A 21,413-nucleotide genomic window follows, 5' to 3' on the forward strand; every position below is an offset into this window, starting at 1 on the left:
TATTTTAATAAAGTCATAATGGGATTCATACCCACAACAACTGCATTTGGTTTTGAGTTTATAAGCAGAGACCGTCTTTCTCCATCTGGACTCAGTGATTGGACCATAGTTCTGCTTTTATATACTGGTTCATTTTCCTCCCACAGGTGTCTTTATGAGCAGCTTAAATGTTAAATTAAATATGTTCCCTCCTCTGCCTTGAAACTAGTCTGCAGCCTTGTAGTCGTCTCCATTCATATCAACTCACAGCAGAGCTGGGACTGTGAAATTTCCACTTGTTCCACTCCTGCAGCTGATCTGTGTGAGAGGAGTGACTGCAATAGAAAATCTTTATTTTCATTGCATGTTGTACAACTAAATTTGTTGCGCTTCGCTCAGACAGAAGAGTAGAATTTATCATGCACATGCATTTGAAAACTCACACATACATGTTCGCATAGTTAAAGTAAGATTCAGCAAATATATCCAGGAACATTGAACACATTTAGTGCAGTTTTTAACGGATATTAAATATCCTTATTTGTGTACATTTTTAGATAAAAACAAAAGTGACAAGTTTAGTAACACAAGCTGCTTTTATCAACCATAGGCAACACGTAGTCTCCAAGCCTACTCAAAGATACTAACTGGAAACACAAACACATACAATGAATTGTAAAGTGTCTACTTTTTTTTAATCAACGCTATAAGTTAAGTGAGACTTGGACAGTTTTCTTGAAAATCATGCAACTCTTTAGATTTTGTGAAGTTTTGTAAGGTTTTGGTGATATTTCTGCAGAAACGATGCACCACTATTTAAAAAAGAGAACAAACGCAGTTTAAAATGCAAAGTGCACAAACTGCTGTCGTCACTGTAATAAAAAAAATTATAAATACACATCCTGTTCAACTGTGTACTCAAGTGGCAGTAAGAAGCACAAGTGGACGGTGACTGTTGTGAAAATCCACATCCAACCAATCAAGAACAAAGCAATGTTGGTGATAATGCTCGGTTATTATGTTCAGTCACCATGGCAGCACATGAAGACCAGGGACCAAACAATCTGCTCCTGCTCAAGTTGCTTCTATATTCAAACAATCAAATACTGCAAAGCAAGTACATAAAGTCTCGTTTACAACTTGTTTCCCAGTGTTTTCTGGACTCAACTTTTATTCACTGTTATCTTCAGGTATGTACAAGGTGTTGAATTGCAGGATTTCTCGGGGGAGGTTTGAGGCTTTATGGCATCACAGCAGCGCCTCCCTTTGGGCATCCTGTGTATAACACAAGACTGAGAAGAATTTTTTTTTTTTAAAGATTTATTTCAGGGGCTTTGTAGGGCTTTATTTCGAGATAGGACAGTAGATAAAGTCAGAAATCGGGGAAGAGTGGATGACATACAGGATACAAGACCCAAGCAGCCAGCTTTGAGGTCTTAACCTCTGTACAGGGGTCATGCACACTAACCACTTCTATGTTTCACACAGCCAAATACACTCAAAGTGGAAGTATTGGCTTTATACTCTGACATGGCCGGCTGGTGTCTTAATCAAAGCAGTCCTATCTGAGCTCTTTGTGGCTACTCAGAAAACAGTTTATTATTAAAGCTATCAAAAGGCCCTGCAGACTATTCAACAGCTGCATCTTCTTAATGAGCTCCCGGTTCTGCTGTTCAGTGAAGCTTAAAATAAAGCAGGGGAATCATAGAGTGCTGCAGGAGACTATGATCCACTTAAACACACTGGCACAAATATTGAGGTTTTCAGTGCCAATGGCAGATAACAATGTGCCCAATTGTCCTGTGTGACTGTCAATCAATCAATCAATCAATCAATCAGCCTTTATTTGTATGACTAATTCATAACAAATGTTATCTCAAGACACTTTAAAAAAAAAAGCAGGTAAAGAAAAACTTCTGGAAAAAAAACTTCCTTTGAACAAGCAGACATCTCAGGCAAAACCAGACTGATGATGAACAGCCATCTGCCAAAACGGTGCCAGGTTTGAAAATGGGATAAGGGGAAGATGCAGGAAGAAGGATGTAGGGACAAACAGTGGGGCCTAGCAGCAGGACTTCCTCACCAACTATGTAGAGGATCCTACAAGTGCTCAGGGGCGCCCAGGAAAATATGTGGTTACAGAAACCTTTACAGATTAGCTAGATAGATAGATGGATAGATCACTTTGCACATAAAACGTTGCTATAGTACATTTTAAGGTCTAACTTCTGTTGTAAATCTAAATATATTATTGAAAGTTTATTCATAATTGATGTTTGCATGCAGCATGGCAGGTCTATGCAAGCTCTGTTCCTCAGGACAGTCTTTCAGTCTCGTGTCGCCCTCTAGTGGGAAATATGGATCAAGTCTACCCTTAATGAATGAAGCTTGCATTGAACTATTTCGTCACGCAGCACTTGTAAATGTCATCATTCAAGATGGGTGAGCGCAGATAAGCTTCCTAGGCTACAACAACAACAACAAAAAAGCAAAAAAACAGCTGTATGAGCAGCAGGTGAGCTCATCCACCTGTGTGAGACGCAGATCAGGTGTGCACACGTGACTTGGTGTACTAAAGAACATCTCTGCAGGTGTAATCAAACACATGACGTTCAGGTATTGCAGGAAGTAAATTGGTAGTATTGCTATAAAATATTATTTATTTTTTCTTTAAAGCCAAACAGTGTGGATGAACAGAAGCAGGCCTGTAGGGGAAGCCTATATAAAAGTTACAGACTTGTTAAAGATTTTATTTTTACATCAGGATTAAGAAGCCTTCAAAGCGACCTACTTAATGTCTATTGATGTGGACAGATAGGTTCACTGAGACTCTTTAAATGGAAGTTAAGACTCTCCTGAGCTCTTGGTCTTGAAGTCCTTGACAGGCCGTGGTCAGACACTACGACCCTTTGACTTTCCTCTCGAGTGACTTTAACCACAGAGGTATCACTACACGGCCTCGCTGTTCATTGGTCTATTCGGGTTTTACTCCAGGCACCACGCCAAATAAGAGCAAGTCCGCGCGCACACTGCGTTTCTGTCTAAATTTAGTTTCTGTACGTGTATTTTGTAATATCAGGATTTACTAAACCCACCACGGTGGGTACAGGAAAAATGACGCAGAGAGACGTCATCACCCACTCGCGAGTGGTAATTTGCTGAACACCGCGTGACCCTGCGGGCCCGTCAGAACGAGGTTCCCGTTTTCTCTCGCGATCTAGTATGTTATATAAATCCCTAACGCGGCTACACAATCGGCCATTTCGTCGGTGCAGAGGAGGCCAGCAGTTGTAGAGGGCAGTGGTTTAATATCGAGTACTGATTATCTGAAAGGCACGACAAGAACATCAGCACCATGAATGAGACAGCTGTATCTTTCGCCAAGGACTTCTTGGCCGGTGGCATCTCGGCTGCCATCTCCAAAACGGCCGTGGCCCCAATCGAGAGAGTGAAGCTTCTCCTTCAGGTAAGAGGAAGAGGAGGAGGAGGACGATGCAGCAGCTAGCCGGTTAGCTTGTTAGCTTGCCATAGATCAAAGTTAGGCGCAAATCCGAGCCCCCTCTCAGGGTTGTCAACCTGTCTATTACAGTGTCTGGGTTTCCCCACAGTGTTGTGACATCTTTTCGGATGGAATCAGTGAGAGTTTCAGCAGGGATGAGTTGAAAGATTTGAGGTCATCACTGCGTAAAAGGAAATGACCTTACACGAGTCTAGATGCTAATGTTAGCTCTTAACCTTAGCCGGCGTAGCTAACAAAGGACAAACGCTTCGTAGTGACATTTGGGACATTGTGTACAGATTAAATGAACTTCTCTAAATGTACAAACGACGAATATATGTTCTAAGCACTAGGAGCTAAATTACAAATTAATTGTTTATCTGAGGTTTGCTTGACAATGAGGTCTCGATATCAGCGATGTTAGCTGTCAGATGATGGAGGCCTTTCATTCACAGCTGGGCCGAAATGTTTCACCATCTTTTCTGTTAAACCTGTTTTATCACATTCTCCCTTAATATACTGAAGAGAAAACTCCCCGATTTTTAAATTTTTTTTAACGTTTATTTTACCTTTTTCATAATTAGCTTATGACGTGTTTTAGATCAATTCAACATGTTAGCCTTGACCATTTGATTGCTAGTCAACACTAAAAGTTAGCTTTTTAAATTTCACCTGCACACTGACTTTACTGCAACGTCTACAAGTTAAACATGCACCAAGGTCAAAACAAGGAGACTGACAAGTGCTTGCAACTTTATGGCTTTCCTGTTCTAATTCTTACTATTTGTTTGTCTACAATAATTTTCAGGTCCAGCATGCCAGCAAGCAGATCACCGCAGATATGCAGTACAAGGGTATCATGGACTGTGTCGTCCGTATCCCCAAGGAGCAGGGATTCCTTTCCTTCTGGAGAGGTAACCTTGCCAATGTCATCAGATATTTCCCCACCCAGGCCCTCAACTTCGCATTCAAGGACAAGTACAAGAAGATCTTCCTTGACGGCGTTGACAAGCGCACCCAGTTCTGGAGGTACTTCGCCGGTAACTTGGCCTCCGGTGGCGCCGCTGGAGCCACCTCCCTCTGCTTCGTGTACCCCCTCGACTTCGCCCGTACCCGTCTGGCCGCTGATGTCGGCAAGCCCGGAGCTGGAAGAGAGTTCAACGGTTTGGGAGACTGCCTGGTTAAGATCTTCAGGTCTGATGGTCTGAGGGGTCTGTACCAGGGCTTCAACGTGTCCGTGCAGGGCATCATCATCTACAGGGCTGCATACTTTGGCATCTATGACACAGCTAAGGGTATGTTAATTTGACTCCAGTACACTGGGACAATTACAGAGACCCGTTTAGTTCTTCCAGATGGTTGATGTGTGAACTCTCCTGTCTTACAGGTATGCTTCCAGATTCTAAGAACGCCAGCATTTTGGTGAGCTGGATGATCGCACAGAGTGTGACCGCTGTTGCTGGTCTGACTTCATACCCCTTCGACACTGTCCGTAGACGTATGATGATGCAGTCTGGACGTAAAGGAGGTCAGTATATCTGTCAGACATAATTTATTGTATACTGTTGGTTTAATCTGTGAGAAAGAGAAGCTTTAACATTGCTTTGCCTTCTCCAGCTGACATCATGTACACTGGGACCATTGACTGCTGGCGCAAGATCGCACGCGATGAAGGTGGCAAGGCTTTCTTCAAGGGAGCCTGGTCCAACGTGCTCAGGGGCATGGGCGGCGCCTTCGTGCTGGTGTTGTACGACGAGCTGAAGAAAGTCCTGTAAATTGTCATTTTGTCACATCACTGTCCAATTTGGCTAAATGTAATAACCTTCCATTTCTATGGACTCTGCATTCTGCCTTATTTATGGGAACAAACTATAGTGAGTCACCACTAGCTGTGGGCGATGGCTGTACGTTGTGCATCTTTCTGATTTTAAACGTTCCGCACCCTCTTTACCAATGTCATTCCTGTTAAAGAAATCTGATACCTCCTCCTGTTATTCACTAGGTTTGTATGGTCCCAACTCGAATAAATCTATTCTGGGGAACAAACTCCACAATTTGCTGTCCACTGTCTCCTCCGTTGGCATAGCATGACATTAAGCACCCACTGGATAGTGAAATGCACGAAGTGGATTACACCTGACTGCTATATTTACACGCTTATCTCTTCTGAGCCTTCCTCTTTTACCGTGCTCACTACAAGGATTGTAGAGTAGAACACTTAGTCTTAGTGCCCTTCAAATGACTCCAGGCTGCTGGTAGTAGCAGATCATAAATTTATTTTTCGTTTGCTTGTAAATTTTGCAATGATAAAAGTTGCTAACCCTATTGAGTATTTTGGTTATTCAAGAGTACAAATATAAGACTGTAAAGATTTATTGATTTTTAAGTTGTTCCATAACGAGCAGCAGGGAAATGAGGAAGAGATTCGAAAGATCTGAAGACAAATCTCGTACGGTCATGAAACACCTTGTACATGTTTCTCATATTAAACTGTATTGTCCTAAAACACTGATTTTATTTTTTAATGTTGCTTAAAGTAACTGGAGCTTCAAGATGGGTGCAGTGGTGTCAGTCTGAGCTCTAGGACTCGGCTGCACGTGAAACAATCACAGTTGGGTGTTAAATGGTTTAAAACTCACGCTGCATGAATGGCCTCACCTGGTTTGACTTTTGAACATGTTTGAACAAATACGATTACAAGCCATAGCAGATAGCGGTGAATGTGTGGCTAAGATAAGTATTTCCTTTCAGTCATATCTTGGGACAGTGATTTCACATTCCTGATCTTTGTAAGAAAGTTTAAACTCTACAGACTGGTTGATCCTGATAAAACAGCTAAAAGAAGCTATTACTTTATTTTATGTAGATTAAACCAAGCTGATAAGCACATTGTTTTTATTCTGACATTTTAAAGTCGAGTTAGAAATTCAGTATTTTTCTTTAAATCTAAACAAGTCGGCGTCAGAGAACCATTTAATAAGTTAACCCTGCAAGTTTCAAAGGCACACTTTGTACACTATCGCTATTTATTTATCTGAAATACTGAAGAGCAGACAGCAGGGGGCAGCAGCGGCACGTAAGTGATAAACTCCCGCGTGCCTGCGCCCCTCTGCGCGCGCTCAAGCCTCTGAATGATGTGTGACAGGATTAGGTTTTACAGGATGTGACCAAATACACTATTTACAGTCAAAGCGTTCTCAGGTGAGCTCAGTAATGAAAAGGTTAACAGTACTGTGGAATATTTCAAGGCCAGCTGCTCTTATACATAATGTGTTAATACTTAATGTTAATGTTTATTTTTTATAAACAAGTTATAAATAAGACCATAGTGTTATGTTACTAATTTAGGTTTGCTGGATTTGGTTGTATTATATGTGAGGTTCTCTCTTGTATAAAATAACACGTTATGATAGACTTCATAATATCACAACTTTAAAATAGAGGAAGATTAGTCATTATGTTGATTATCTTATAAACTTATAACTAATGCTCCCTGGTTTTAAAAGATTCATATATTCACGTGTCTCAAACTGTGTTGATTGGTGAGTCTCCCAAATGATGGCCTGAATTTTTGATCAGGTACAACGACTGTGATTAACTTCAACTTAATGAAAAATGTGAAATGAAAAAAAAACAAAACAAAAACAAATCATTTTGTTAATTAGGCTGCCTCTGTATTTTTCATTAACGTCACCAGCGACGTTTTAGCCCGAATTTATAAAAGTTAAAAAGCTGAAGAAAAAAAAAGTTGTAGCCTGGGATAAAATAAATAATCAGAAGATTAATAATCTTAAAATAAATAATCATCCTTTTTCAGCAGACAAGCTTGTTCTGAATTTATAAATACTCATTTATTCTGCTGGATGAATTATAGAAACAAGGATTACAATTCAGTCTGAATCCAGAGCTTCTTCCTCCGTCACCAGCTTTCTGTCACTTCTGTTTCTGATGTGTGCAATCAATAAAATGTCAAATGTATTTACAAATGGACTCTTTTATTTTATATATTACATGTTAAAATACACTCTCTGGGCCTCACATGAGGCGACATTTGGAGGATATCTTCAGTTTCATGTTGAAGCAGGTTCTTTTTAACTCGGACACTGAATTATAAATGAAAATAAATCGTTCTAAATTTTCCTGCGACAACTAGTCTTCCTAATAGGAAGTTGTAGGACTTCATTATTAGTATGTCTTGCAGCACACAGTCTTTCTTTGAGTCAACGCTGATTCCTGTGGCGACAGTCCGAACAGGTGTAAGCTAATGGGAGTGTAAAAATCCTGACGGACTGCTGTAACCTGCTATGTGTGTTTCTGTGCAGCAGGCTTCTGTTCCTGGAAAGCGTTTTGAGTTTACCCTCCCACGCTCCAAACACTCAAGTGAGTGAAGAGGTTTTCACTTCTGGGTTTGCATGTACAGTAGGTGTAAAGTGAAGTATGACTGTGATTGTTGATTAATCCTCGTTAGATTTGTAATGGACTGGCAGCTTGTCCCGGGTGTTTCCTGCCTTCTGCCCAGTGCATTCTGGGATACAATCCAGCCTGTTGTTTGGGATCTACAAAATCACATCCAACTGAGTTTGGAATCAACACACGAGCGGACTAATATTATTTATGGGCTTAGTTTGAGCTTATACAGCTCATTTGTTTGATTGTATTCACTCCAAGAATATCTCTCCGTGTTTGTGTGTGTTTTTGTGCTTGTCCGTTTGTTAGTTTTGGCAGGGCATGCATGTGAAAGGTCATGCCTGGAAGTCTTACTGCACAAACTTTACCCTATGAAGTCAAAAGTTACATTTTCCGCGCACGTTTCTGGGGCACTTTATTCATGAGAAAAACTCACGAGAGAAAGGCCAGAAAATAAAACAGCAACAAGACTTTCTGTGAAGTACAGGAAAGTACTAGTTTTTATTCCTTCATAATCAAACTTCACAAACAGCTTGAACTTGTACAATACCTCAGAGAGTGAAAATTACAAAAAAAGTGCTGGTAACATTTACAAAAATCATCCTTACTTAGCAACAATCAGTTTATTCTTCCACACTTTTTTTAGTCTTTTGTATTAAGGCTTAATACTTCTGTATAAAGTATATGCAAGATAAGTCTTCACAGTTTTTCGAAAAAAGTCACAATATTATGTAACATAATGAAGCTTTTACGGCTATTTTCTTTATAATAACAAATACACATCACTGGTAAATATATGTGAAATACAGGGCTTATTGTAAAATGGCAAGTAATGATACTGTTTGCTGAGATAAATTGATTCCACACACTGTTATAGGAACGTTTTGACATACCATTGCTATAACTGAAGGAGGAGGAAAAGAAAATGATAAGCATAAACACTTGAGAGATCGCCTCCAAACTTTGGCACATCCCATGAAACAATTTCACAAAAGATGAGATTGTACTTTTGAAATCATACATATGGAAGAATAGCTAAACTGGCATAAAGTGAAAACATGCTGTGTAGTAAGGTGCTAAATCTGAGATATTACATAGCCAGCCTCTCTTTTTCTTTCTTTCTCCCCGCATGGACTGACATGAATAAGGTGCATTTGTAAGACTCAAAGCATGTTGGCCTTTCTCAGATGTCAACAAAATATGTAATAAATACAGATTTGCAAAAACAACCTAAAATCATTTTGTCCAAAAGTCTTGAGGCGACCTCGTATACTCATGCATTCCCATGGATTCAGAGATATGAATATCTCTACTGCAGATGTGTGACTCGATCAAACTGTGGCATGTGAAAGTAAAAGCTGTATTGTATTCATGGTATGTGTTATTTGCTTTTTCATGATTTTTTTTTTCTTCTTTTTTCTTTTTTTTTTTTTTTCTAACTGTTGAAATTGTGACAAACTGAATGAAGAAGGAGATGGAATTGAAAAAACTGAATGCGAAACTAAGCCAAGATATATTCACAAGATCCTCTAAGCTGCACTGGTTTACAGGTCAACAGATGAGAGCTCTAGCCCTAGACTTACCAATTTCACCCTCATGCATACTGTACGGTTAAAGTGACGCAACAAGCTTGCTTAAATAGTCTACATCACAAAAGCAATTTGGTTTTAGTGCAAACACAATTGGCTGGCTTCAGCTTCTCAATAATAACAAGCTCACCAAGGAGATTACAAGAAGGCACATACTTATGCTTCCTCTAACACGCAACATATTTAGACAAACCGCAACATCTTTCAACAACACCACGAAGCGGTGAAAAACAGGAAAAGCTACTACATCCAGATAAAATGGTGAAGGTTTGCTGTTTGTGAATTATTGGAAATCTTTTTACACGTATCCACTGAACAAAATATCGACAGGTCAGTAATTACGGCTGTTGTGAATGACCTCGTTGAAAAGAGGATGAAGTTATGATACATTTTGGTGGATTCTTTACGTACGTGGCCAATGGCACTGTGTTTAAACCACAAAAGGTGCATTTTGAATTGTTCTTTTTGTTATCACTTTAAAGCAGTTTTAATGAAGTAACGTCCCCGAAGAAGAGTGACCAAATATGCAGAGATGATGATGATGGTTTTATTTAAGGGAAAGGTGTGACAGCTGGGTCTATCTTTTGGTTTTTGTGTTTTAGCTTGAGATATGTCGTGATGAAGACAATTTGACTGGTGGGGGGGGAAAAATGGATTCCTTCCCTCCTACTTAACAGATCTGTAAGAGCGGTTTGATTTGTCCAACACAATCACAGGAGGAAACAACAGTTTTAATGCCCCTCAAATCTGGACACCAACACTCCCCACACTACTGCTGGGTTCGAAGAAAAAACAAAACGAAACAAAAAAACAAAACACCAAGGTGTGGCTGTCATGTGCATTTAAAAAGGTGACTGATTGTGTACCTCGAAATACAAAAACAAACCAGAACGAGTCAAAATATCACCAGCTACTCAGCATCGTCATGGTGTGACACGACCATCACATTACTATGGTTTAAATGTGTTGAGTGGATTATATTGCTTTTGATAGAAGACGACCAAAATAAGTCTAGTGCAAATCTCTTTTCTGGTTTGAGAAGTGGTGGTTGGTGTAATGAGACTGTACTGTTCAACCTGCTCGACCACAGCAAGAACACACCAGCGGATTTCTAGAACTGGAGAGCTGACAAGTGGTATCCCTTTACAAATCTTCTGACTTTTTTTTTTTTTTTTCCCTCAGAAAAGAAACAAAAATATCTATCACCACTGGATGCCACGCAACTATATTGAGGGAAACCCCTTATAAATAGTTCCTAATATATATCACCCAGCGACCAATCAATGCAGTAATCCAGCAGAAAGGAAATGTTTGAATTTCTCACATCTCAAATACTCCGAGTTTGAAGCACGAGGATGTTGGCCATTTTTTTGTCTCCCTCCTCTGTACAGCTGGGAGGATGTGTGTGTGTGTGTGTGTGTGTGTGTGTGTGTGTGTGTGTGTGTGTGTGTGTCAGCTCATATCTGTGCTAACGGGTGTCGTCTGTGCAGCTATGTCTGTCAAATACATCTCTCAACTTGGAAATGTTGAAAAACTCACTCCAGTCCAGTGTTTGACAAATCATATTATAAAAACGTCCTTGCACATACATTAAAAAAAATGTATCCCCTATTTCAGAACAGCAGTCAATACATTTCAAACAAGCTTGTGTCATAACAATAATAATAATAATAAAATACAAACCAACTTGGAGCATAAATTATCAAAAACAAACTGAAAATACATTACTGCAGCATATATTTCAGGGTTGCTTAGTTGGGATGTTAACTACCTTTACTACAACAGCTCCACCTCTGCCAAGTTTAGAACGAGAAAGGAGACGTTTGTTTTTTTTGTTTTTTTGAGAAGGGAAATAATAAAATATCAAGCCATCGTAGGCCAACAAAAATAGAAGCCTAACAAAATATACACATATTTATAAGCACATCTCAAAGTTCAACTCAAGTGCATGTTTACAAAAGCATCTACATACAAGATATGGCAGCAAAAAGCCTGAACGCCGGATGAAAAACAAAACCTAAGCTGCTTTGATTAGGACACACGTAATGTCGGATTTGTACTGTCAATGTTTGAGAAATTGTGTCTTCACTCCAGGTACACAAAAAATGCTTGATTTACAGTAATTCAATTTCCTATTTGAAAGCAAAGGATCAAAAAAATACAGCAGATTCGCCTTGAATTAGAGCGTACAGTAATAACATATTGTCCAATTTTAGCCAAATGGTTTACATTTTGCTTACAGATGATGTGTCATTATAAAAATATATCATCTTGTTTTTGTTTGTTTTTTTACTGTGGATTAGTGCTATTTGAATCCAGGTTACAGTTTGGTTTGGATTTGTTCTCATCGTGTGCTGATGGCTGGCTCTGATGCTCTGACTTTTCATTGAACAGGAAAGACTTTTGAGAAGCTCCGTCAGATTTGACCGAAGCTGCTGAAAGTATCGTTACTCTCTTTCCTCTTTCTTTTTTCTTCTTTTTTTTTTGGCTTAATAAACAACCTACAAATATGTGCAAACTTAACATCTTGGTCCATCTCAAGTATAAATGGCTAAATGTACTCTAGGTCACAATGTCAGATTAGTATTTCAGGGACAGCCTCAAAATATCACACGGAGCCGATATCTGAAGAAAAAAACAACAAAAGCGATTGAGAAGCAATGTGTGAAGGTGAACAGGTTTACACTGATTTGCTAAACGTGTGTATTGAAGACATAACTGATGATTACTGAGTATGATGTTTTGTGAGAGAAACGATGCAACATTTACAATCTTAAACATGTCGTCACATGCGATAGTTTACATCACAGCTACTGTGTCCACTTACATTTTTTTATTTTGTTGCATTTCTTATAAAAAAAAAAAAAAAACGTCTATTTTGGTCTACAATAGGCAAATGAACAAAAAAACCCACAAATATATGAACAACAGATCGAAAGACGAAACACACAGATGCATTTTCACAAGCACCCCGCAATGAGAAGAAAAACATAGAAAAAACACACACGACAAATTCAAACTGTAGCAATCTAGCCCGATGGCAGGAACCCCACACACATAGAAAAGATAAAACTTAAATGATCTTAACCCTTCTTTGGTTTGCGAACACAAACATTGTCTCGTAAAGTTAACGTGTATTTAACCTTTAATGATTAGCATGGCCCCCTGTTTTCAAATGAGCCCCTTAAAGGAACCTTACAGAGACATGATTGATATCTAAGTCTGCCCTTCACTCCTGGCAGAAACATGCTGGCTGAGACTGATTTTAACGGGACATTGTAAAAAAGAGACCTACAGTGTTAGCATAGTGCATGTTGTCTATAAAACCAGGCCATCCGAGCAGGTTGAAATTTGAATAAAAAGCTAAACGAAATTTTAAAACAAATGGTCTTTTTCAGGAAAGTATAAATTCTTCTTTAATGTGATGGGCATTGTTTGCTCCTACATAACCAAATATCCAACAGATCTGTAAAAGGATGAAGCGCTGGAAATCCTGCTTAATGTCAGGTTAGTTCACTGTGGAAAACGAGTGCCAGAATAGGAGTTGGAATGCTCTGGACTTCAAACAGGAATGCTTTTTTGTTTGTTTTTTTTGTTACTCTGCTGCACACTTTGTAACTAATCCTCTCATTTAGCAGGACCACGCTTAAAGAAAAAAAAAAGAAAAAAAAAGGCTCCAGAACACAAAGAGGCCTCCATGTTTAGTCTTCAAAGCCTCAGTCTCTTAACAATTGTGATTAAAAAAAATGATAAAGTGTGTTATCGGGGGACACTCAAAACAGAGTTTGTGCTCCATCAAAAACAAAGCCAGCCCACCTGCAGGACGAGGCTGTGTGGACAGGACTGCATGCTTCATGTGTGCACTGACAGACTCCTGATGACGCTTACTGCTAGACCACATCAGGGTACTGAATGAACTGCATGTCGGGAGAAAGAAATCATATAATCTAAATGTTGTTGTAGCTTAGCTCAGCTGTGTTGTACTTTAAAATCTGAACAGCTGCTTCTCTGTGTGTGTGTGTGTGTGTGTGTGTGTGTGTGTGTGTGTGTGTGTGTGTGTGTGTGTGTGTTTAAAGCTCAAAATCAAAACAGAGTCTGCATGTTTGACTGTACGATCTGAACACATGCTGTAGTGTGTGACAGTTGGATGACAGGGACTAGCTATATCTCATTGCCTATAATATACATGCTAAACTAAGCCTTCAAAATGTGCTTTTTTTTTCATCATAGCTGTTTTCTCCTATTTACTGGAAAACTATGTTAGATGGAGGATTAAAAGATCCAAAATAAAGGCAATCACTTGCTCTTATTGTGACATATGTTTCCTTTTTATGATACCATGTTCATTTTACAGCTTCTACACAAACTTACTTGCTTCACAATGGTTTTAATGTTCTTAGCTTTGTTCTCCTTATCAGATTAAACAATAGGGGGAGCATTTTAAAAGTGTCTTTTTCCCCCCTTCCTAAATTTGGCACAGTAACTAGGCTGGGGAAGGTTAGAGAGAAAACTGTGGTAATTAGTCCACAGGGGACCGAATAATCAGCCATCCCGAAACCTTTTATCTCTCAGCCACTCGTCCTGAAACTTGATTATTGTTTTTTTATTGTACTCTATTATCTCTTAGTTTGGATTCCATGGTGGTAAACCAAACACTTGGAGACAACGGGATACTTGGTGTATTTTCTGACTTTGACTAAACTTTACATTTCTTAATCTCAATCTGCCTCCGTGTAGCTAAAAATATCTGTCTATCTAACATTCAATGGACAGTTGCTCTTTTTAAGGTTACTCATTGCTTGTCTGTTACTACTTGAAGCTGTACCGAAGCATAAATGTGATCAGATAAGATAAAACTTGAATGATCATTGTGGGGAAATGGGCAGGGACCATCATCAAGGTCAAAAAGAACTCGGTGTACTCGGAGAACCATTGAAGCAGCTGCCAGCTCCTGCAGTCTGCAAAGACTTTATTATTCTGTGACAGTAAGTGCAAATGGAGGAGAACACTTGCATGCTTATAGGACACATTTAGGATATTACTTAATGTGATTTATTTGACCATCGGAAGACGGGAATTAATTACCAATAAGATTAAAGATATCCACATTATGGAGGGTTCGTTACAAACTCTTCCAGGAGAATTTGGCCCCCTCTGCTGTTCACAAAGCGCCACTGCCCTTGTCCCCGCACAAACATTCAGCACAGCACATGGCTTGTTTGCCATGTTTTAAAAAAAACGCAGACAATGAAAGAGCAGCCTTAAAAAAAGGTCGTTAAATTCTTAATTTTCCTATTTAATATTTTTTCCCGTTACAATTTCAATGCACTAGCTCTATGAATATATTTCCTTCAGAGATGAAACGTGATTGCCTTTTATATCTTTGAATCCTCCGAGTTGTATAGATGGAAGATAAAAAATAAAACTCACAGATGTAGCTTTCACTGTATATGAATAGATGATCTCAGGTATTTTAAAGGGTTCTCTTAGGATGCACTCACAACCAGCAGGTCTTAGCAGTAATAGTATAAATAGTTTATTTATAATAGACCATTGTGTATAAACTGTATCTGTGCAATGTAGGAGAGAAAAACTATGAATCTTCTGTATAGTTGCTGTATGTACTGAGAGGCACTTGAGAGGCATATTCCCTATATCCCACAAGGTTCTGTATACTCTAGCTGCAATTCTGTCTTTATCAAACTATCTGAGAATGTTTTCTTCATCGGTGTGAAGACGGTGATACAATAATATATATAGTATATTTGTAGGATATTTCACTCTTTTGTGTACTGTAGAAGGCCAAAGATGCAGTAAAGTATTATCTGACTGGTGTTTTCTGTATTCTACTCTTTGTGACTTTCTTCAAGCTTTAAATAAAACAATCTGACTTTGAATGTGTGGAGATGGACTGAAAGACAAACAGGGAGACGGACGCATGGCATGCTTACCAGAATAAAATGAACCTGTTCCTTACTCGACATGACCCTCACCATTACCATTCCTCCAATTCCTCGTTTTCATCTCAATGCAAAGCATATAAGCATATATAGTACAATGTGAAAGATGACTTTAAAACGGACTGTTATCCAGCTGCGTGAAGCTATGTATGTATAAACAACAGCACTATGATCACCATGACAAAAAGCAGGAGAAAGCCTGAAATAAATAAGTATAATGATGAATTAAACATACTGCAAGAAGGACAACAATGTACTGTAGACCCTGTGTCTCTACGCTAAGATAAACAAAACATGAACAGTAATATATTTGAAACACAACACAAACAGCTGCAGGCTCAAGGCTATTATCTACGTTTTAATATGTTTTGTTCTGGAAAATATGCGAACACTTTGCAAACATAAAGTCTAGACTTTTTTTTTTTTCTTAAACTAACAACTAGAAGAAGCACTATTGAGAGAAGGACTCGTTTTCTGGATAATGTTGCGACTTTTCAACAAGTTTTCAACCGACTTTCTGCAACACTGAGAGAGAAAAGAGAATTAAGCACCACCACGAGTAGCTGAAGCAGTATAAGGAATATATAACTATGAACAGTGAAGAGCATGTGATGCTAATGCAACAGGGGGGGAAAAGCCTGGGTATGCTAAAGCACGTAAAATGACACACTGGAGAGAAGGTTCTTCCCTCTTCTGAGCCTGGTCTGCTATCAAACACCTTATGATACAAGAAGTCAACTGACAATGGGACGAGTTATTAGCCCTCATCCAGATAATGTTGAGATTGGCTACTTTTGTTATTCCAAACAAATAAAAAGATAGAGAAACGACTGATAGTGAAGTTCTGAAATCAAATATTTCATAAAACCAACATCGAGCTACTTAACCTACTATTTAGACCAATGATACCACAAAGCTGGTTGTACTCATCTAGCTACAGTCAATAGTGCATTTGATATATGTGTTTACACGAATATGTAAAATTTAGGTGCCATGAAGGAATGCAAGATCACTGAATACAAACATTACACTGAAACGATTCAATCAATGTCTCTGCCTTCGCTTTTAAAGAAGTGATGATGTTCGATTGGCAGTGTTTAACTCGGTACTGAACAGACAACAAACATCAACACAATGAGCTGTGTGCCGTATGTGTGGCAGTACTGTTGGAAAAGAGATCTCGGCAGTTGCTTACATATTCTTTTTAGTGCATTGTCTGTTAAGGCATGAGATTACCCTCCACGTGCTGTGTAGAGACAAATATAGCACTAGCATGCAGCAATATTGCCATCCTGGCAACAACAGCTACAAACAGGAACCATACAGTTTAGGCTTATATGCACACCATAGGACACAGGCCCAATCAAATGTTTAATAATGTGCTACTTTTACTGCGGACAAACCTCACGCGTTCACGCATGTGTGGTCAATAGATTCTTTTAAGCCGAGGGGAAACTGACACGCAGACTTCCCCTTCAGCTGACTCAACAAGGATCTGTACTTTAGTAGCAGTCAAAATAACTTGAAGCATCCAAAAGCCGGACAATAAACTCCTCAAATTGTACTGTGAGTTCAACAGCGTCAACCTCAGCTTGAGTCAAATCTCCCAACAAACGCCACAGGTGCCTTAATAGCCCAAAAGGTCTGGAGAGCTGCTTCTCATAGTACCTGCATTGCATATTGCAAAGGAAGCCCTACAGTTCAGATTTTCCACTTATCAACAGCTTGATTAGGCTATATACCAAACACACAAACACTCACTGACGGACAAACACTAAGGAAGGGAAACAACTGTGTACAACTGACGCACAGATATCACAGAAGCTGCATTCCTCCCCACACCTCTAAACCCACACAAAGTTGTTCTAGGACACACCTATCATTTATGTTACACACACACACACACATTATAAATGTATTATTATTAATCATATAATAATAGTTATTATTAGAACCTCCGCCAAAGGAGCTGTGTGTATTATTACTGTTCTTGTTTCACTGTTTATGATGTTTGGCTTGAATATTCTCCTTTGATTCTAAAAAAAAAAAAAAAAAAAAATGCAATCCAATGACGTTTATAGGGAACTGACTCCATAAAAGAACGAGTTCAAAGGTTTGAAACCATAGATGAGCACACGTAATGGTACATATTTAAATAAAGATAAATGCTTGCATTAACACGGCACAAGAATATACTGAAGGTTACTGCAAGCAATAACAAAAGCCAAGAACCGCTGATTTACTTAATGAATAAATTGAAACAAAGCTATTCTATTACATGTGAACTCTACAACCAAATGTTAGATTTAAGAAAAAAAAAACTCTTTTCTAAAACTATAATATCTCTGTTAACAGTAGTGCACTTATTGGTTTAAGCAGTGCAACATATATGCAAGAAAATAATGCAGTCCACTTATCAAGATAAAAAAAAAATGCTTTTTTTCCTTTGAAATTGAATAACAGAAATCATAGAAGTTTGTTTAAGTAAAATGACTAAATATTAAGCACAGGCATTTTAAGAAAATGTGCAAAATAGCACTTTTTTTATCCACAGCAGGTCTTTTTAAAGACTGCTGTACTCAGTTATTCTTTTAAAGATACAACTACCAAAGATGTTGCTCACACACGAGCAAATCCTTCAGGATTGCAGTTGCAGGCGGTTTATGTGTGTGTGTTTGTGTGTGTGTGTGTCCAATTTCGAGTATAGAGCAATTATAAAACAATTCAAATATCAGAAAATGAGCCTAAAGTGATGTGATGACAACTTGCTCGCACTAGCTTCCAAAATCTATTCTGTACATAATGTGTCTAGATTGTTTTTAGAAAAACCAGGAATGTATACTATTGTGTAGAAAGTCCATCTGAACGTGTGGTATATAAGGAAACAGTGGATTCAACGGAGCTACTTCTTTTCCTTTCAATGGGTTGCATGCCGTTTGAGCCTCCAGGGAGGGCAAACACATGAAGAGCAATGCATTTAGCTCCCACATGCTCAAATGGCTGTGCAACAGCATTGAACATGTTTGACAGGGGCTCTAGGATGAGGATGGCATTTATTTCCAATTCAAATTTGATTCAAATTAAATCCCTCCTTCTTTAACACTGTTCCAGTGTATATACCCCCTGACCAGGTATTATTACTTGATTATCAATTTGATAGCTACCCATGTAAACTCCTTAATAACAACAATATGACAAATTATTTATTGAACCTACATCCCATAACAGTCAGGTGCAAGTTGAAGAGCAGCAATTATGAAGGAGAGAGTTTAGTCACATATGCCAGCCTGCCCTGACTGCGAATGTGAAAGGCTTTGAAAACAAACTGTCAGCAAAAGGATCTTTCTTTTTTTCTCATGTTTTCAAATGGAAGAGGTCTACAAGCCTTAACAGTCGTTTAAAATATTAGTGGCAGTGTATGCAAATTAGTTAAAGTCCAAACTTCAGAAAAAAAGAAACATGTTTTTGCTCTAATACTGTCTCATCAACACCCAAATTTAGTTAACTGAAGCTTCAAATGCATGGACAGCAATTACAAAACATATGAGAAATGTTCATCCCGGTCGCCAGTGGACGAGAAGTCACATTTCAGATAAATGATTGAAATTGGTACCTTGACAACAGCTGCATTATAATCCCTTAATACAATAGGAATAAATAAAACCCATCCTCAAATTAACTACTCTCCTTTTTTTATTTTACAGAAGAAGGCAATCTTGTGACCGTCAGTATTTTTAGAGGGAATATATAGCCCGACCCCAGATGACTTTTTTGTTATTGTTGTAAATTATACCACAGTAAGCTTGGACATCTAAAGTTTCCAAACTGGTCAGTATGGGTTCACAACTGCCATGATTCATTTTTCATGGCAATGTACACACACACACACACACACACACACACACACACACACACACACACACACACACACACGCAAACACACACACACACAGACATGCAAATGCACAAACGCGCACACATATATGCACATTTATATTCATTCAGACAAATCTACACTAAAAGTGTGTTTGTGTGTATGTGTTTCTTTCGTAGGCCTTTCGGTAGTGTTCAACACATAAATCAGTATTTTAGGAAAGCATACATTTAGAGGCCTGTAGTTAGGATCCATCCAGTAGATCAATATCAAACTACTAAGCCTTAAGGCCACCATCTTTTTTTTTCTTTTAGATTTAACAGAAAAAAAAAAAAAAAAATCTTTTTTTTTTTGGGAAACTTAATGTGCCAGTGTCTATACTCATTACTCTTCATACCTTAAAACAAGAAAAGGAAAATCTAGTGCCATTTATTTGTCATTCTTTTTGAAAGGAGTTTATCTACTAGTACTTATCCATCGGAGACATGCATTCGCATGTGGTCATTGAAGTGCTCCATTTGGTCGAACTTGGCAGGGCAGACGGAGCACACATAGGTGGTCCCTTCTTGGCAACTCGCTTCGGCAGCTACACCCACTCCTGTTCCAACCCCGGCCCCTACTCCAGCACCTCCGCTCACAGGCATGGCGAGGGCCACCACCCCTGCTCCGGGCTCCGGGAGGGCCATCGGCATGGGAATGGAGACAGGGCCCGGGTTGCCAGCGCTCACCGATAGCCCCATAATGGCACTGCCTGTGCTGTGCAGAGCCATGTGCCGCTCAAGCAGGGTCTTGTGTGAGAACTTCTTCTTGCAGATGTAGCACTCATAGGACTTCTCTCCACGGTGCAGCCGCATGTGGACATTGAGTGAGCTCTTCTGGGTGAAGCGCTTGTTGCAGATGCTGCACTGGTAGGCCCGCACGCCTGTGTGTGTCACCATGTGTTTGATTAAGTAATCCTTCAGGGAGAATGAGCGCCAGCAGATGCTGCACTGATGAGGTTTCTCACCTGGATGTCATGCAAGACAAAAGAATTCAAAAAAAGGGGAGACATATTCAGTATTAGGTTTAAAAGATATAGAAGAATGTGTGCAGAAGCATCAGATGCCTGAAGCCAGCAGTGTTTCTTTTCTAGTACAGGAACAAACCTCAGGCTAGAATTATTTAAGCTTTTGTTAGCTCTCTTATAATGTTGGTTTCACTAGAAGCCACAATATGCTATTTTTGTGTGGAGAGCTTTGCTATAATGTAGCCATGATGCAGTTGTTACAAAACTCTAACATGAATAATTAACTGTGATGACACGAAGGTGAACGGAGACAATCATATTTCCATATGATCACAAACTAAATAATGTAAGTCTGCACATTTTCACTTTGATTTGTATTTACATACTTTTTTTCCTGCTGACAGCAAAAAGTAAGTAAGTAAGTAAGTAAGTAAGTAAGTAATACTTAACATTATTAGATGGGTATGCAGGATGATGCAAAGTATCAACTGTGGTGCATTAGTGAGTGAATTTATGTGTAGCTACATGCTTTGATTTAAAAAGCCATTTTTTCATTGACCTGCACCAAAGGAAGGTGAGAACCAAGGCTCAGGTGTAGATCAGCAGGGTGGAGCTAGCACATATATATTAGTCATATTTGTAGTTCAAAGTCTGTTTCATCTCTGACAGATTTTTGACTGAAGCTAATGACACTTCACCTCTGCTGCTGCTGCGCGTGTGTGGTGTGCACGAGTGGAAGTGTGTTCATCGCCTTTTAGCTATTTTGAGGCGCAAGGCAGGAATTTTCTCTATTAGCTATGATTTTATTTTTCAACCTTATTCTGCATGGAAGTGCATTGTCCAGACACATTTGATAATATTTTAGAAACCACCAAGGCAGGAGTCAACTGTGACCTAACAGGCAAAGGTTTAACTCAAATAATCTGGTAAACAACAAAGCTGCAACAAACTCTGAACTCAACAGAGTTTTTTACATTAAAGTTTACAGGTTTTTATTGTTTATATAAAATAACCTTCACGTGCATCCCTTACCATTTATATTTCTGCATTTCTGCATCTACAGGTAGAGCTACAACCTACTTTAACTATCGATACATAA

General features: G+C 38.9%; 2 protein-coding genes across 11 annotated transcripts in view; one reads left to right on the forward strand and one right to left on the reverse strand.

Moving 5' to 3' along the window:
* Positions 1–3,224: 3,224 nt before the first annotated feature.
* Positions 3,225–5,532, forward strand: LOC306831927 (ADP/ATP translocase 2). The gene is made up of 4 exons (XM_079356231.1): positions 3,225–3,445; positions 4,287–4,773; positions 4,866–5,006; positions 5,096–5,532. The coding sequence occupies exons 1-4, from the start codon at positions 3,335–3,337 to the stop codon at positions 5,251–5,253; spliced, it is 897 nt and encodes a 298-aa protein (XP_079212357.1). The 5' UTR covers positions 3,225–3,334; the 3' UTR covers positions 5,254–5,532.
* A 2,824-nt stretch (positions 5,533–8,356) lies between these two features.
* Positions 8,357–21,413, reverse strand: part of zbtb20 (zinc finger and BTB domain containing 20) — an 86,487-nt gene continuing 73,430 nt past the window's right edge. For all 10 annotated transcript variants that reach the window (XM_079356211.1, XM_079356210.1, XM_079356207.1 and 7 more), the window contains one exon: positions 8,357–20,314. In XM_079356211.1, coding sequence (XP_079212337.1) covers positions 19,779–20,314 — 536 coding nt within the window. In that variant the 3' untranslated portion in view covers positions 8,357–19,778. The remainder of the gene's footprint in view (positions 20,315–21,413) is intronic.

The sequence above is a fragment of the Symphodus melops genome (assembly GCF_947650265.1).
Source record: "Symphodus melops genome assembly, chromosome: 11".
NCBI classification, from domain to species: domain Eukaryota; kingdom Metazoa; phylum Chordata; class Actinopteri; order Labriformes; family Labridae; genus Symphodus; species Symphodus melops.

Coding starts and splice junctions, on each gene's coding strand:
- LOC306831927 (XM_079356231.1), top strand. CDS start 3,335: ATGAATGAGACAGCTGTATCTTTCGCCAAGGACTTCTTGGCCGGTGGC. Junction 4,774..4,865: donor CATCTATGACACAGCTAAGG/GTATGTTAATTT, acceptor CCTGTCTTACAG/GTATGCTTCCAGATTCTAAG. Junction 5,007..5,095: donor GCAGTCTGGACGTAAAGGAG/GTCAGTATATCT, acceptor TGCCTTCTCCAG/CTGACATCATGTACACTGGG.